The sequence below is a fragment of the Hyperoodon ampullatus genome (genome assembly GCF_949752795.1).
Source record: "Hyperoodon ampullatus genome assembly, chromosome: 3".
Lineage (NCBI taxonomy): Eukaryota > Metazoa > Chordata > Mammalia > Artiodactyla > Ziphiidae > Hyperoodon > Hyperoodon ampullatus.
The window spans coordinates 116,393,835-116,410,754 of NC_136916.1; the positions used below are offsets into that span (position 1 = coordinate 116,393,835).

General features: G+C 39.0%; 1 protein-coding gene across 3 annotated transcripts in view; it reads left to right on the forward strand.

Moving 5' to 3' along the window:
- The window catches only part of FAM177A1 (family with sequence similarity 177 member A1), a gene marked incomplete at its 5' end in the record, with an annotated part of 25,240 nt that continues 8,320 nt past the window's right edge, over nt 1-16,920 (forward strand). For 2 of the 3 annotated variants that reach the window (XM_079701256.1, XM_079701255.1), the window contains 5 exons: nt 1-23; nt 121-244; nt 6,522-6,695; nt 15,371-15,437; nt 16,539-16,636. In XM_079701256.1, the coding sequence (XP_079557382.1) occupies nt 149-244; nt 6,522-6,695; nt 15,371-15,437; nt 16,539-16,636 (435 nt within the window). Of the gene's footprint in view, nt 24-79; nt 245-6,521; nt 6,696-15,370; nt 15,438-16,538; nt 16,637-16,920 lie in introns of those variants that run through there. The other variant, XM_079701254.1, reaches the window with a different exon arrangement.

The window sequence follows — 16,920 nt, forward strand, 5'->3', positions numbered from 1 at the left end:
TCGGCGCTAGTCGGGCGCTGCCGGTGAGTCCCACTTCCTGACAGCGGGTTCGGTCCGCGCCTGGGCGGGGAGGCGGAGAATGGAAGCGGGCTTATCGGCCATTACTTTGTATCTCGCCAGCGCCAGCAGTCCTGTGGTGGCGACAACGATGGACCGGAAGCCAGTGAGCCGTGAGGAAGGAGGAGAAGCAGGGGCTGCCTCGGGAGCTGCGGCCGCCGCTCCGTTCAGGGAATCGGCACAGCAGGTAGGAGCGGCCGCCGAGGCTGAGGCCGGGAGAGCCCAGCTTCCTGTCTGCCTCGCCTGCCGCCTGCCCTTTTGGCCTGCCCGGCCTTCCTTCGAGCAGGCCGCCCGCCGGAGGTGCGTCCCGGGGCTCCTCTTCGCGGTGTCCCCGGCTCCGAGCGTCGGCTTGAGGGAAGGGGCGGACGAACCGCAGTCGGAGCGCCGCTGGGCATCGCCTCCTCTGACAGCGCCGCAGACTCCGGGGCGGCCTCGGATTTCGAGGGGTGAGGTTGCAGCTTCGGGTCTGCGAGCGCGAGAAGGAAGGCGTGTCCCCGAAAGGCTGTCCTTGGAGTAGCTGGAAGCCAGGTGACGCTGGCTGCGATCACTTCTCAGTGTCTCCTTGTGGGAGTGCCTGACTTGGCATCTGCCCTTTGGTTAGCAAATAGTAACTGGGTGCTATGCGTTTACAGGCTTCCCCCCCCCCCCCACTTAATCCTTATAACTTCTGCATGAGGTGTGAGTTATCCCCATTTCACCAGGGAGGTAGCTAAGGCTCAGAGCTGCGCTGTCCAATAGACATATAATGCCAGCCGCATTTTAAATTGTACATTTTCTCGTAGCCACATTAAAAAACTAAAAAGAAACCGGTGAAATTAATTTTAATATTCTATTTTATTTAACCCAATTTTGTCAAAAAACATTTTAACATGCAATTAATATGAAAGTTATCACTGAGATATTTCACAGTCTTTCTGTGGTACTAGTCTTTGAAATCCTTTGTGTATTTCAGCACATCTCAGCTTGAACTGGCCCCATTTCAAGTGAGCATTAGCCCCATGTGGTTACTCTATTGGACAGCGTAAGTGTAGAGCATTAGGTAAGGTTTAGAGGTTTGTTTTGTTTGGGATTTGGTAATCTGAAGTAGTAGTGTAGGATCTTTGGCCAAGTAAAACTAATGAAGAAATGGCTTTACCTGAAACCGGCTCAGGAGTATACAGTTTTGATGTTAAAAACCTGAGTTGCTTCTGTGTAGAAATCTTCCCACCCTCAGTGAGAACAAAGCTTTTCAGTGGCTTCATTTTTGAGACGAACTACCTGAATGTTAGTAAGACATTTCCCCCAAACTACAGATTCCTAGAGAATGGTGCCCGAATGTGAGTATAGTTCTAATATTATAAGAGGTAGTTTGCATTAACAAAAGCTTTTTTCTCAGGCTAGTCTTTATATCGAATTGTTTTTTCTCCTACTTAAGAAGGGGGAAGGTAACCTGCAAGAAGGAATTCAGGGAAAACGCTAATTGATTAGGAAGCCCACTTATTATGTTCAGTTGAGTCGAGACCTGTTGTTGACAGGTGTACTTGAACTGAACCTTTTTAGTCCACAGCGTTTGATGTATTTTCCATTTGATTTTTCCTTCTGTTACTATAATTGTTTTCATCACTACTTCAGCTTTCAATCTTTCTAATAGCGAAGTGGTTTACTTTGTACTGATTTACCAGATAAATGTTGTTTGAAGAGAGACTCTTTATTGTGGCTTAGTGCTAATATGTTATTTTCACACTCTTGGTTAAAAAATAATAAAATAAATAAAACGTAAAGAAGACCATAGAGCAAAAAGTAAAAAGTCATAGGAATACTCCCATCACCCGTTTCTCACATTCACATTCCCCAAAAGTAACTGTTAAGTTTCTGGTGTATTCTTTCTGGGATTGCCTATGCCTATATAATCTTTCCTGTTAAACACAAATGGGTTCATACTATACAAACAGTTTTCTAACTTTCCCTTTGTGCTCTCTCATTCACATTCCTGAAGCAGAGACATTTCCGGGAACTGCAAATCTATGCCTACTTGACCACAGTAAGAGGGGAGAGGCCAATGAAGTGGAGACTTGGGTGGCAGGAGAGGCTGCCATCCTGTACTCCTTCATCGGTTTGTCAGAACTGAGAAATCCCAAGTGTCATGTAGGGAAGGGAGGAAGAGTTAGAAGCTTGGGTCTGTGCTTAGAATTAGGCCTCAAACCAGGACATTCAGCAGCTTATCTGACTAGACTTTTGACCAGAATCTCAGCTTCACTATTATTAAAGGAGTTAAAATTTCAGTACTACTTGTTCATTTATTTATTTAGCACCCCTGCTACCAAGCACTTACAATGTGCCAGGAGCTGTAGGCTAAAGGATAGTGCAGAGAAGGATACACACTCTGCCTACTCCCATTTTGCCGATCACCTATTTGGGGAAGGTGACACAGAGTAAATTCCGAATGTCATGCATGTTTTTATAAAGTTCTGGGTGCTATGGGAGTATGTGAAAAGAAAATTGCAACAACCCAAGTGTCCATCATTGGATGAATGGATAAAGAAGATGTGGCACATATATACAATGGAATATTACTCAGCCATAAAAAGAAATGAAACTGAGGTATTTGTAATGAGGTGGATAGACCTAGAGTCTGTCATACAGAGTGAAGTAAGTCAGAAAGAGAAAGACAAATACCGTATGCTAACACATATATATGGAATTTAAGAAAAAAAAATGTCATGAAGAACTTAGGGGTAAAACAGGAATAGAGACACAGACCTACTGGGGGTGGGCTTGGGGATATGGGGAGGGGGGAGGCTGTGACGGGGCGGGGGAGAGGCATGGACGTGTATACACTGCCGGGCGTGGGGTGGATGGATGGTGGATGGATGGTGGGGGATGGCCGCGTGGCGCGGGGGGATCGGCTCGGTGCTTTGTGGCCGCCTGGAGGGGTGGAATGGGGAGGGTGGGAGGGAGGGAGACGCAGGAGGGAGGGGATGTGAGAACAGATGTATATGTATGACTGATTCACTTTGTTGTAAAGCAGAGACAAAAAAAAAAAAAAAAAAAAACAGGCCCCAAGGAACAAGATAAGCAGATTTACAGTACTGTTAACCATAAAATGTAATGAAATGTTAATTGACATTGCATCTCATAATTTCCTGGTGTTAGGAAATTGTCTTTTCAGATCTTTGGAGTTTGTTGAAGTAGAGTTTGTATGATTGACAGTGAAAATTTTCTGACCTGCAGGTTGACTGTTTATTTGTAAAACTGAAATGTTTGCAGATTCAGAGAATAACTTTCATTTATAATTGTTGGAAATTTTGAATCAAATTATTTTCTGGTTGGTTTTACCCATCAATACCTCCCTTAACTAACCCCACAGTCGCCTCTTTGCCAAGTAGAGTTTGGGATCATATGACATAGATTCTTTCACAGATTTTTTTACTTGACAATCTGGTTCTTTAAGATGAGGGGTTGACAAACTAGAGCCTATGGGCCAGATCCCACCAGCCACTGATTTGTATAAAACTTTATTGGAACATAGCCCATTCATCATGTATTGTCCATGGCTGCTTTTGCAGAGTTCAGTAGTTGTGACAGAGATTACATGGCCCTCAAAGCGTAAAATATTTACTATCTGTCCTTTATGGGAAAAATTACTCAGTCCTGCTTAAGATGATAAATGTAAAACTTGGGTTTTATTGTATCAAAAATTAATATTAAAATTTTAAAAGAGAGCTCTTAAATAAAAGTCTCTTTAATAAAAATCTTTATATGAAATGTGATGATTAGAACAAATAAAATACCATTTACATATTATGTATAGAGAATATTACTCAAAGGTCTGTTTATACTTGACTAACTTTGGTATTAGAATGAAAAATATGAATCACCTTTCAGCTTTCACCTTTGTAGATTTTTTTTTTTTTACCTTTTGGAAAAAATATAGCCAAGAGTCAGTTAATGGAGTTAGTAGATAAGTTTATTCCTGTTATTATGACCCAGCCAGAATGTTTTTATTTATTAAAGTTGTCTAAGGAAGACAAAGTAGTGAAGCCAGTGAGAGACACCCCTTCTCCTTTGCCTGTGTCTTAGAAAAGACAAGTTAAGCCAGTGAGAGATTGGTAGAGGGAGAATGAGAAGCTGCTTGCTCTGATGGGGGTGGAGTGGGGGTGGAATAAGGCAGGGTGATGTACTGTGAAAGGACTCAACTCTGTTCATTGACTGGGACTGTTGCTTTCACATCAGATCCATCCAGTTAGTATGATAACTGGAGATCTAACCCAGCTCCTCTGACTTTTTCTTGCCTATAAAGTCATGGTCCAAAAGGAGACGTTGGTGTCAGGACAACCATAAACCAAATCTCATATGAAGGGGGAAAATGAGATTGGGTAGGAACGGCTTGCTATGCTTAGGGACTGGTGATGGAAGAAAGATGGCCTGGGTGGACCATTTGTTGTTCATCTTATTTATGGACACAGTGAGTGGGCTGGTGTTCCTTTATTAAGGGCTGGGATATGTTTGAAACCTCAGGACAGGCTAGGGAGAGTTGTGGTTTTTGTTTTTTCTGGTTAATCCATAGGTAGCCCATGCTGTCAAGGTTTTCATGGTCTCAATTTGCTCTACAGCAGTTATAGTTGCTGTCAGTGATGTCCATGTGTGTCATGGAACAATGTGTGTGTTCTTTGGGTTGGATATACCTGGATTCAAATCCTGGCTAATGACTAAACTTACCTTTGGGAAGTGAAGGACAGAGAACAGCCATATCTGTTTCCTAAGAAAAACCTTAGAGGATTAAGAGGAAACAATGCATAAAAATAAAGTTACATATACTTGCATAACTGGGCAATTCTAGTCCACTATTTTTATCAGTATAATTCCATCTCTGCAAAAGCAGTTCAAAGAACTTTTCTAGGGTTGAACAACAATCATGGGTTTAAATTATGTGTGGTCATATCTACAAGTGTAAGAATCCTTATAGAGGATGAAATTTTTGAACTCTGGACTATCCCACTGATATGGACTCTAATCATGGCAGTCTTGTAGTCCTGTATCATTTTGCTTTGGTTTAGTTTTAAAATTGTACCAGAGCATATTCTCATCATGAAAGGAAAACAACAACAAAATACAAAAGGAATAGGTGGCGCAGTGGTTGAGAGTCCGCCTGCCAATGCAGGGGACACGGGTTCCTGCCCCGGTCTGGGAAGATCCCACATGCCACGGAGTGGCTGGGCCCGTGAGCCATGGCCGCTGAGCCTGCGCGTCCGGAGCCTGTGCTCCACAACGGGAGAGGCCACAACAGTGAGAGGCCCGCGTACCGAAAAAAAAAAAAAAAAAAAGAATAAAAAGCCCCTTTAAACACTCCTTTCATGTACCTCCTCCCCCATATTTGTACCTAACCCCAAGGGTAATCACTTGCCAGATTTTTCTTTACAGTTATTTGCACTGTGCTTTTTGAAATCTTCTAGTAAGAAGATACAACAAAGGCTTTCTTAGGAATTTAAACTTGAGGCAAAAAGACAAGGAAAAGCTCTTCATCCTCTCCCTCAAAATGCATTTACAGTGAGTTTGGAAAATTGGCTATATGTGTGAGGTAAAATTAGTATTTCCCTTGGAATGAAATTTGGATGTATTTAGAATTACATAGACTATTATAGTTTTAAAATTTGTTAAATCTTTTTACTAGCAGGAAAACTGTGTTGTCATCTATATATTAGTGACTGAGAAATGTAGAAGTTCAGATATAGAATACTGATGGCCTGCTTTCCAGATTTGGTTTACAAATGAGTTTTATTTGGCCTGCACAGTGCTTTAAATTTTTTTGAATTTTAGTGTCTTTGGTTGTGGCATGCTTTTCTTCAAAGGTCTACTTTTAATCTATAGCAGTATTTACTCATTTTTGGTACCTGCTTGGACCTAAAAGGCATCTTACTTTGGGACTCCCATTTTGGAAAAGGAGAGGTTCAGAATTAAGCTGAACTGGTTTTGGTTTGCCCACATGTAGCTAAGCTCAAATTCAAAGACTTAGCAGGGTTACCTAATAAAACATTTTATGTTACGCATCTAACATATGTACATGCATCTATATGATTTTCCTTTGATATATCAACACATTAATCCCTTCGTAATTAGCATTGTTCTTTAAAATTATTGATGTCCAGCATGTCTTCACATATTATACAACATTGGAATTGCTATGACTTGAAGTGTGTTGCTTGATTTCTTAGCTTTTGACTTAAAAAGTTTAATTGGTTAAGTTCTGTTTTTTAACCTCGGCAGTGAGTATGCAGAGGTTTGCTTTACTATTCATTAAACTCTTCATTTATGCTGTTGATATGCTTTTCTGTGTACAATCTGTTTTATTGTTTAAAAACTGTTTAAGGATTGGCTTATATTTCTTTATTCCCTAAAATAACGCAACTGAAAAATTTTTTTTGTTATATGAAAGAAAATTAATCTCACTTGAAACTCTTCTTTTCTTAATTTATTATTGACATTAGATGAGTAATGAAAGAGGCTTTGAAAATGTAGAACTGGGAGTCATAGGAAAAAAGAAGAAAGTCCCAAGGAGAGTCATCCACTTTGTTAGTGGTGAAACAATGGAAGAATACAGCACAGATGAAGATGAAGTGGATGGCCTGGAGAAAAAAGATGTTTTGCCTACTGTTGATCCGGTAGGTTTGATACTGATGTTCCTTTTGTCAGTAGGTTTTGTTTTGACTGATTTGTTTCCTTTAAACATTTTTTTAAAAATATTTATTTATTTATTTATTTATATTTTTGGCTGCGTCGAGTCTTAGTTGCACGGGATCTTCCTTGTGGAATGCTGGCTTCTCTCTAGTTGCAATGTGAGGGCTTAGTTGCCCTGCAGCACATGGCATCTTAGCTCCCCAACCAGGGATGTAACCCATGTACCCTGCATTGGAAGGCGGATTCTTAACCACTGGACCACCAGGGAAGTCCCTCTTTCCCTTAAACATTGAATAGAAGGGACCTTTGAGGTTTAAATAAACTGTACTCTGATTATAAAATTATGCATTATGATTTTGGTAGAAAACAGTATTTTTACACAATATGGATGGAAGTATTTTCTGTATTTCAGTAGCCTGAATAGTTTATTTTTGAGTGTCAGAGTTCTTTAGTCAGTGTGGATTGGTTTCTTTAAGATTTTTTTCACTAAACTGTGTACTTGAATTCCAGTCCCTTTGTATTAAAGACTGTACCACCATGATGGTTTCCATTTAAAGCTTAGAAGTTGTCAGTTCTTTTTTATATTGCCTCAAGTTTTGATTAGAAGATAGGAGTGTACAGTTCTTAACTTTACGTTTCTCACCAGCTAAATTTAAGAATTTCTAAGTTATAAATGATGTGACTGGGGACTTTCCAGGTGGCGCAGTGGTTAAGAATCCGCCTGCCAATGCAGGGGACATGGGTTCGATCCCTGGTCCAGGAAGATCCCACATGCCGCGGAGCAACTAAGCATGTGCACCACAACTACTGAAGCCCGCGTGCCACAACTACTGAAGCCCACGTGCCTAGAGCCCGTTCTCTGCAGCAAGAGAAGCCACTGCAATGAGAAGCCCGTGCACCACAGCGAAGTGTAGCTGCCGCTCGCCGCAACTAGAGAAAGCCCACGCACAGCAGCAAAGACCCAACACAGCCAAAAAGAAATTAAAAAACAAGAACAAAACAAAACAAAAAGATGTAACTGTAAAATTATAAGACTAGCTGTACATTTTTTTAAAAGAAGTGTTGCCTTTCTAAGTAGTCATTTTGAGAGTTCAGTTGATCAAATATTTATGGACTTTCTAGGTGCTGGTGATACAACAATGGGCAGTATAAATTTCTGCTCTTATATGCTAGTGGGCAGAAAGGCAATAAGCAAGTACATACTATAATTATCAGACTATGGAAAGTGCTATGAAGAAAATAAAGCAAAGTAGTAGAATAGAGAATTATTAATTTAGATTTGGCTTAAAAATGTTATTACTAAGTTTTCATCAGATTTGGTTCTAAATAAATTCTAGTTATTAAAAAAATCAGATCTAGATTCTCTGCTATAGACAATATTCAAAGGACTGTGCAGTATACTCTGAAGGCAATTCCAAATGCATGCAGAATATTGTAGAAGTGTTTCATGCAGTGGAAGAAGTGTTGAAATAAATGTCTTTCTTTTAAATTACTTTGAAGGGGTTTTTATTTGTCTGTATAAATTTGTGTATATATGTATGGTTTAAAAAGTCTTTGTCTCAAAAATAGTCCTCTATTTACATAGGAATCGGTAATAAAGACATTGCATAGAAAAAAATGCATCCTTACTACTCTCCTAAAGGTTTACTCTTTAAAAAGCTTTACTGAGATGCAGTCCACGTAGCATACATTCATCAATTTAAAATTTGCAGCAGTGGTTTTTAATATATTCACTGATAGACGCAACCATTACCATGGTCAATTTTTAGTACGTTTACATCACCTCAAAAAGAAACCCAGTACCCTTTAGTTATCACTCCCTACCCTTCATCTCCCCAACCCCTGATGACCACTAATCTATTTTCTGTCTATTGATTTCCCTATTATGGACATTTCATATGAACGAACTCGTATGATATGTGATCTTCTGTGACTGGCTTCTTTCACTTAGTGTAACGTTTTCAAGGTTTATCCATGTTATAGCATGTGTCAGAACTTCATTCCTTTTTTTGATATACCATGTTTGTCAGGTCAGAGACATTTGGTTGTTTCTACCTTTTGGCTATTATGAATAATTCAGCTATGAACATTTGTGTACAAGTATTTGTGTGGACATATGTTTTCATTTCTCTTAGGTATGTACCTATGAGTGGAATTGCTGGGTCATATGATAACTCTATACAGGTATCCCCTGCTTTTTGAAAGTTTGCTTTACCCCACTTCGCTTTTATGAAAAACCTACATTAGTACCTCTTTTCGCTAACTGAAAGAAAGCCGAAGAGGATTTTCACTTTTATGAAAAAAGGTAAAAAGCAAAAATAGCGTCCAGAATTTGTTTTGCAGTGAGCCCTTGTAGAGGTGGTGGGCACCCTGAACAGTGAGAGAGGCACCTTGAAGCTCCTTCCCTGGGGAACTACACTCATCATCACAGCATCAAGCCGCCATAGCTTTCAACTGTATCTGTGAGCATTTGTGCTTGGTTTCGATTTATTTTGTTCAGCTGTTTAGTAAGATGTGTCCTAAGGTAATCACTTATTTGCTTTACACAATTTTGCATTATGAAAGGTTTCATAGGAATGCTCTATTTTTGGATAGCAGGGAAATCCTGTATTCAGTCATTTGAAGAACCACCGAATTGTTTTCCAAAGTGGTTGCACCATTTAAAATTACTGCCAGCATTGAATGAGGGTTCTGATTTCTCTACATCCTTATCAACACTTGTTACTATCTTTTTTATTCTAGTTGTCCTTGTGGGTGTGAAGTGGCATCTCATTATGGTTTTAATTTGCATTTCCCTGGTGGCCAGTGATATTGAGCATCTTTTCATTTGTTTATTGGCCATTTGTATATCATCTTTAGAGAAATGCCTATTCAGATCCCTTGCCTGTTTTTGTTTGTTTTTTAAAAATATTTATTTATTTATTTATTTTTGGCTGAGGATCTTTCATTGTGGCGCACAGGCTCTTTGTTGCGGTGTGTGGGCTTCTCTCTAGTTGTGGCACACGGGCTCCAGTGGAAGCTGGGGGTAGAAGGAGCCCTGTGTTCTTATCTGTACCAGTCTGGCAGTGAATTTCCACTTCACTTTGCTGGGAAGGCCAGTGGTCTTGGTTCATTTACTTCATACTCTCATTTTCTTGTCAAATTTTTATTTATTTTCTTGAATAGATGTTTTTTCATTTGTAGTATATCCTTAGGACCATTTCCAGAGGGTTTAAATGTTTATTTTAAATAATTTTCACCAGTTTCACTGGGTAGTGGGTCCACAGAGTTCCTCCTGCTGTTGTGGTGTAAGTCCATATCCACTCTTAAAATAGTTAATTACCTTGTATATAGTATGTTGTCATTTGAATTTATTTGAATTTTTAGGCCTAAACTAAGACAAGAAACCTGGGTGATAAGAAACCTGTCTGTTTCCTTCAGTGGGAGGCAGCATGCATAGTCAGAGCTGGTTTCAGTCCTGGCTTAGTCCTGGAGTAGTCACCTCCCTGTGACGAAGACTTAATCCCACTGCACTTCAGGTTTCATGACTATAAAAAAAGATAATCTTGTCTCATCTACATTAAGAATTGTTTTTGAAGATTAAAAAGATAGTACATATGAAGACTCATTGAAAAATGACTAAGAACTATATACATGTATATCTAATATACATGTAAGGTAGTATTAGATAACAAAGCAAATACAGTAGGTAGCACAAGGAATCTCACTCAAAAGGTAATTTTAGAACTCTATTGGAATTTGAAAACCCATGACTAATTTAACAATTTTCCCTACATTTCTTATTCAAGAATCATTTGAAAGTTTATGAAATTAACTTGTTTGGCTTCATTCCTGAAATATCCATTTTGAAGTTTTAAAGTTATATTTTCCTTGGTGGTAATTGTGTTTCCTAGAGTATAGTGAATTTTTTAGGCAACGAGGAGCTGCTATTATGTACTAATACCATATATATGTGTGTGTGTGTAAATACTGCCAGTAGGAAGCTTATGTTATAAACTTGGTTGGAAGCTGAGAGCTGACATTATACTTGACTTCTACATAAAATTTTCAGAAAAAAATCTGGTACCGTTCATGAAGAATTTATAGTTAGCAAATAGGACTATCTATGTTGGCTAAGTTAACCAAGACCAAAAAATAACAATTACTTAAATCTTTTGCTAAAAGAGATACAATTCGTTTTTTGGATATTTTTAATTGCTGCCTGAACTATAGATATCTTCGTTTGGTTTATTACTTATGCATGCACGTGTTAATGTTAGTCATCATTTTTTTAAATGCTGTAGTTTAATGTAGACTTCTGGTCGTAAAGCAAACTTGCAGATAGTGTTTTTCCTCTTTAATGGGGACACTTAGGTTGTTTCCATATCTTGGCTGCTGTAAATAATGCTGCCACTAACAAGAGAGTGGAAATACCTCTTCGAGATTCTGATTTCAGTTCTTTTGGATAAATACCCAGAAATGGAATTGCTGGATCATTTGGTGTTTGTATTTTTTATTTTTTGAGGAACCGCCCTACTGTTTTCCATAACGGCTGCACCATTTTACATTCCCACCAACAGCGTCCAAGGGTCCTAATTTCTTTACATACTCAGCAACACTTGTCTTTTTTTTAAAATAATAATCATCCTAGCAGCTGTTTATAATTAAAGACAGACCTAGCATCACTTAATGTGCAAAGCAGACTTTCCAATTTCTATTGGCTTCTAATGCGTCGTAAATCTGATAGGACAAAGGAATTTGGAAAAGGTATTGTTGTATATTTACATAGTAGATATGTAGTACAGACCCAATTAAAGAAAAACCCTGATATCTAAAATAAAGATTTAAGGGCTTCCCTGGTGGCGCAGTGGTTGGGAGTCGGCCTGCCGATGCAGGGGACACGGGTTCGTGCCCCGGTCTGGGAGGATCCCACATGCCACGGAGCGGCTGGGCCCGTGAGCCATGGCCGCTGGGCCTGCGTGTCCAGAGCCTGTGCTCCGCAACAGGAGAGGCCACAACAGTGAGAGGCCCACGTACCGCAAAAAAAAAAATAAAAATAAAAATAAAATAAAATAAAGATTTAAGAATAATATTCCTGGGACTTCCCTGGTGGCGCAGTGGTTAAGAATCCTCCTGCCAATGCAGGGGACGCGGGTTCGAGCCCTGGTCCAGGAAGATCCCACATGCAATGGAGCAACTAAGCCCATGCACCCACAACTACTGAGCCTGTGCTCTAGAGCCCGCGAGCCAGAACTACTGAGCCCATGAGCCACAACTACTGAAGCCCGTGCGCCTAGAGCCCATGCTCCACAACAAGAGAAGCCACCGCAATGAAGAGTAGCCCCCGCTTGCCGCAACTAGAGAAAGCCTGCGCGCAGCAACGAAGACCCAATGCAGTCAAAAATAAATAAATAAATAAATAAATAAAAGAATAATACTCCTGGCATATGATACTTGATAGAAAGTAAGAAATGGAGACCTAGATCTTTTTACAATCTTATAATTGTTTTCCTTAGATTTTACCTTAGATGAGCATTAAGAGTAAACATATTTCCAGTAATTCCTTTAACCATTGATTTAGTTTCGCTTAGGGTTCCTTAAATACGTGTATATGTGTGTATCTAACTATACATATTAAAAACTTTGATTATGCACATAACTGTTACCTATATAAATGGACTGATGCCTTTCTTAATATAGTCAGAACTCAAAATTATCTGGGCTCATTTTTGCCTATCAAATTTTTAAAAAGGAAAAGAACAATATACTGTAATAAGGGTACAAGGGAATGGACAATCTCATACATTACTGCTGAATATTTATTGGTAAATTTTCTGGTGTGAAGTTTTGCATTGTGAAGGGAGAGCTTTCCAAATGATTATATTTTTGACCTAGTTATTCCACCCTTAGGAACTTAAGCATTTGGGAAATATGCTTAATATTTTCAATATAGTAAATGGGAAAAACAGCAGGATAGAAAAAGTATAGCAATGTTGTAAAACACATATATGCTTAGGAAAAGACTGGGAAAAATATACTAAGATGTTAATGATAATTATCTGTGGACAGTGGAAAAATGGGTGACTCAAATTTTCTTTATACTTTTTCCATTTTGTAAGTGTTTTACAATAAATGAGCATTACTTTTATAATTTAAAAATAAGTTGTTTCAAAACAAAAGATAGCAAATCTTAATAGTTCTTTATTAAGGAAGAGATGGAAAATTATGCAGGAAGAAATAGATAATTAAATTTTTGAAGAAAGAGATGAATCTACTTGAGTTTGCACTCATAAATTTGAAGTCTTAAAGACTCAAGATCTTGTCCCAGTTCTTCTGTTACTGGGATGGTGGTGGCAGTAGTGATGCTGGCAGTGGTGGCAGGGTTCCAGTATAGACTCTGGGTCAGTGTCTGCACAAAGGGCCCTATCCATTCATTCTGTATAACTCTGTGTGATAATGATAGATGGTATTCAGGAATCCTTATCCAGTGTCTCAGCTCTGGAGCAGGTTTGACTCTTTGGTAGTCGCAGCCTGGATATTAGCAATTGTTCTCTCTAGAAACAACCCCAGGAGAATTGGTCCACTGAGAAATGCATGCTTTTCTCCAAAAGCATGCTGAATCCTTTTCTAAGTAGTTTCTTGGCCTTATCACTTAATATGTGTTATAGAAATTGCTTCCATTCCCTATGTTTCTGTACTGTCCCATTTGCTGTTAAAAAAAAAAAAAGTAAACACTAAAGTCAGAGCATCTTAAACAGAGCCCCTAAACTAACCCTTATCCCCACCTAAGAGATGCCTCCTGCACTGAATGTAGAAGATATAGCAGATTTTTATCAGGGAGTCAGAAATATGCAGTGTTTTCTTGACTGTATTTGTTTGCTTGGACATCCATTCTTGTGTAAAGAGAGACTAAGGAGCTACCTTACTTGTGTGTCTTTTCAGAAATGTTATCACAGGAATTGATATACCTACTTTTCATTGAAAGACTATGTTACATGTTTACTCCTCTCTGCTTTAGCCCATCTGCCCACTCTTACAGATATTCCTTTTTAAAAAAACATTTAAAATATAGAACTTTATTTTTAAATTAATTTGCATAAGAAGTTGATAAGACAGACAGTGGCCACTCAAAATGACTTTGAGAACCCTGAGGTGAAAAATTTTCCTTAACCAGCAAGAAAGGAAATAACACTGAAATTGGCAACTTCGTTAGCTTTAGACGGCGGAAAAGGAGATACTTCCATTTTACCAATAGAGAAAAAAAAGTGTCATTTCCAGCGTCTGCAGTTTTCAGTCTTACAGATATTCTTGTATATGCTTTTTTAACGCCCTTATAATCATCAGCATATCTTATCTAAGAAGATTATGGACAGGTTTATCTTTTCCTTCTCTCCCTGGAACCAATATTCAAATAATTATTAATGTGTTTGATTGATTGTAGGCTCTATACTATGTTTTCTTTTCATAAACAAAAATATTGGTATGATGAATCCTGCTCCTATTACTGATTTCATCCACAGGGGCAAACTGTCATCTATGTGGCAAGCTTCACAAAAGTATTCTATGGAATTACCAGGGTTAACTATGCAGGTGTGTAGTGTAGATTGCATTCTGCCAGTGGTCCTAGCCTACCAAATAGATACTAAACTTTTCTTGGGTTATATGCTCTAGTCCCTTTTTAATCCTTGAAGGAACAGCAACAAAAAAACCTCATCTTGCCACTTACTGGTTACTTATTTTCCCACCATTAAAAGTTCATTTAGGGCCTCCCTGGTGGCGCAGTGGTTGAGAGTCCGCCTGCTGATGCAGGGGATACGGGTTTGTGCCCCGGTCTGGGAGGATCCCATATGCCGCGGAGCGGCTGGGCCCGTGAGCCATGGCCGCTGAGCCTGCGCATCCAGAGCCTGTGCTCCGCAACGGGAGAGGCCACAACAGTGAGAGGCCCGCGTACCGCAAAAAAAAAAAAAAAAAAAAAAAAGTTCATTTAGGGGGCTTCCCTGGTGGTGCAGTGGTTGAGAGTCCGCCTGCCAATTCAGGGGACACGGGTTCGTGCCCCGGTCCGGGAAGATCCTACGTGCCGCAGAGCGGCTGGGCCTGTGAGCCATGGCCGCTGAGCGTGCGCGTCTGGAGCCTGTGCTCCGCAACAGGAGAGGCCACAACAGTGAGAGGCCCGTGTAACGCAAGCAAAAAAAAAAAAAAAAAAAAAAAGTTCATTTAATATGCCCTTAATCTGTTTAATTTCTCTGAACCTTAATTTCCCCACTAAATCATACGTGTGTTGTATTGTATGATTTCTTAGATCCCTTTCCATTGACTGTACACACTCTCTGATCTGCTTTTGAACAATGAAGACAAAAAAGCAACAAGACAGGAGAAAGGAAGGCTCTGGATAACTCATAAATAAATAAGGTTATGACTTAACCAACTCCATTTCAGTGGCTGCTGCTTTTTTTGGTTATTCTGTGGACTTAAGGTGGTGATAGTTGTATGGGTGTATGTAAAATGTCTTTGTGACATTCTCTCTACAAAGCTTTTAATTTTTTTATTGGATTGTACTCTGTTTATAGTGTCATCTATAGAATATTCTAAGTGCCCACCAAGTATTTGACTACTTCTTTCTGGCCTAAATATATAGAATGAATTTAGGTATGAATGTTGCTAACCTCACCTCTTGTTGCAGACAAAACTTACCTGGGGCCCCTACTTATGGTTTTACATGCTTCGTGCTGCCACATCAACCCTCTCAGGTATTACTTTTTTATTTGAATATTGTATAACCACTATAATATGCTCCCAGAACAGGAGCTTTGCTAAATAGGGTGTTTCAAAATTGAAGGAGAAACAGTTGGGAGTTAGTCACTCCCTTCTCAGCAGCTAGCTAACTAGCTAGCTCACATTGGAAGATATTAATCTAACTTGTACTTCATCTTAAAACATTTTTTAGCTTCTGGATATGCTTTAAAAAAAGGACTAAAAAATAGCTATATTAATTTAGATACAATTTTCATGTTCTTGAAACTTTCCTGTTAGCAGTTATTTTGCTATTTTGCCATTTGATTCCCTGATATTGTTCTCATTCTAACTGCTTATTCTAAAGCCTGTAGTTATAATTCATTTATGTTTTATTTGATTAATATTTCATTTCTTAAGTTGAGATATAACTAAGTCATATTTGAAGGAAATGAATTATCAACTTATGACTTAATCATGCTAACTTTAAATATGCGTTTTAAATCATAAAGCTTTCCTCTGCTTCCCATTTTAACTCCCCCATAGCTTCTATCACGTTATGCCTTTCATTAGATCTAAATGTGAATAGTAATTCATTCAACAAACATTTACTGAGCACTCAATATATGCTAGATAGTCTAGTATAATGAAAAGAACATGAGCTTTACATTCAGACCTGGATTGAATTTTGGATCTGCTTTGTCCGCTTGGGCCAGTTCTTCAACTTCTTTGAGTCTAACCTTTTATAATGCCTGGCATGTGGCAGGAACTCAGTGAGTGCTATAGTATAATCCATTCCTTTCTCCCAGCCCAGTGATATCCCAGCCCTCTGAGAGTGTACATTTTTCTTGAAGAAATAGACATCTAACAGATAATTATAACACCTGGTGATAAGTGTTATAGTAAGAGGTATTAGCAGTGTTATTGGGAGCCCAGAAGGAGCCACTAGTGCTTCTTGGGGAAATCAAGGAAGATACACAAAGGAGATGTGCTAAATGTTCATTATCTCCCCGAGGGCAGGGACTGTAACTTTTGTATTCGTACAGTGCTTTGCGCATAGAAAGGGCTCAAGAAATGTTTATGGAATTATGTAAGCCGTTTAACTTTTGTATTTTTAGTGTGTGACTTTCTCGGAGAGAAGATTGCATCTGTTTTGGGCATCAGCACCCCAAAATACCAGTATGCCATTGATGAGTATTACCGGATGAAGAAGGAGGTTTGTCTCCTTTTTACATTTTTTTGATTCAGTTTGGTTTGCTGTGGACTTCATGGGTTGCATAATGAAGACATGTATCCTCTAGCTGCCCCAAAGATAGCTCCCTTATACTAGGCATTTCATTCTCGAGCCATTAATTTCTTTATCAAATTAGCATACATTTTAGAATTTTTTAATACTGAAATTCCCCTACAATCTATATGCACAATTAAGCTAGATTTCATGTGCTAGTTGCTGTGAGAGGTGCCTTAGATATGTTATTTAATTTAATCTTCACACACTTC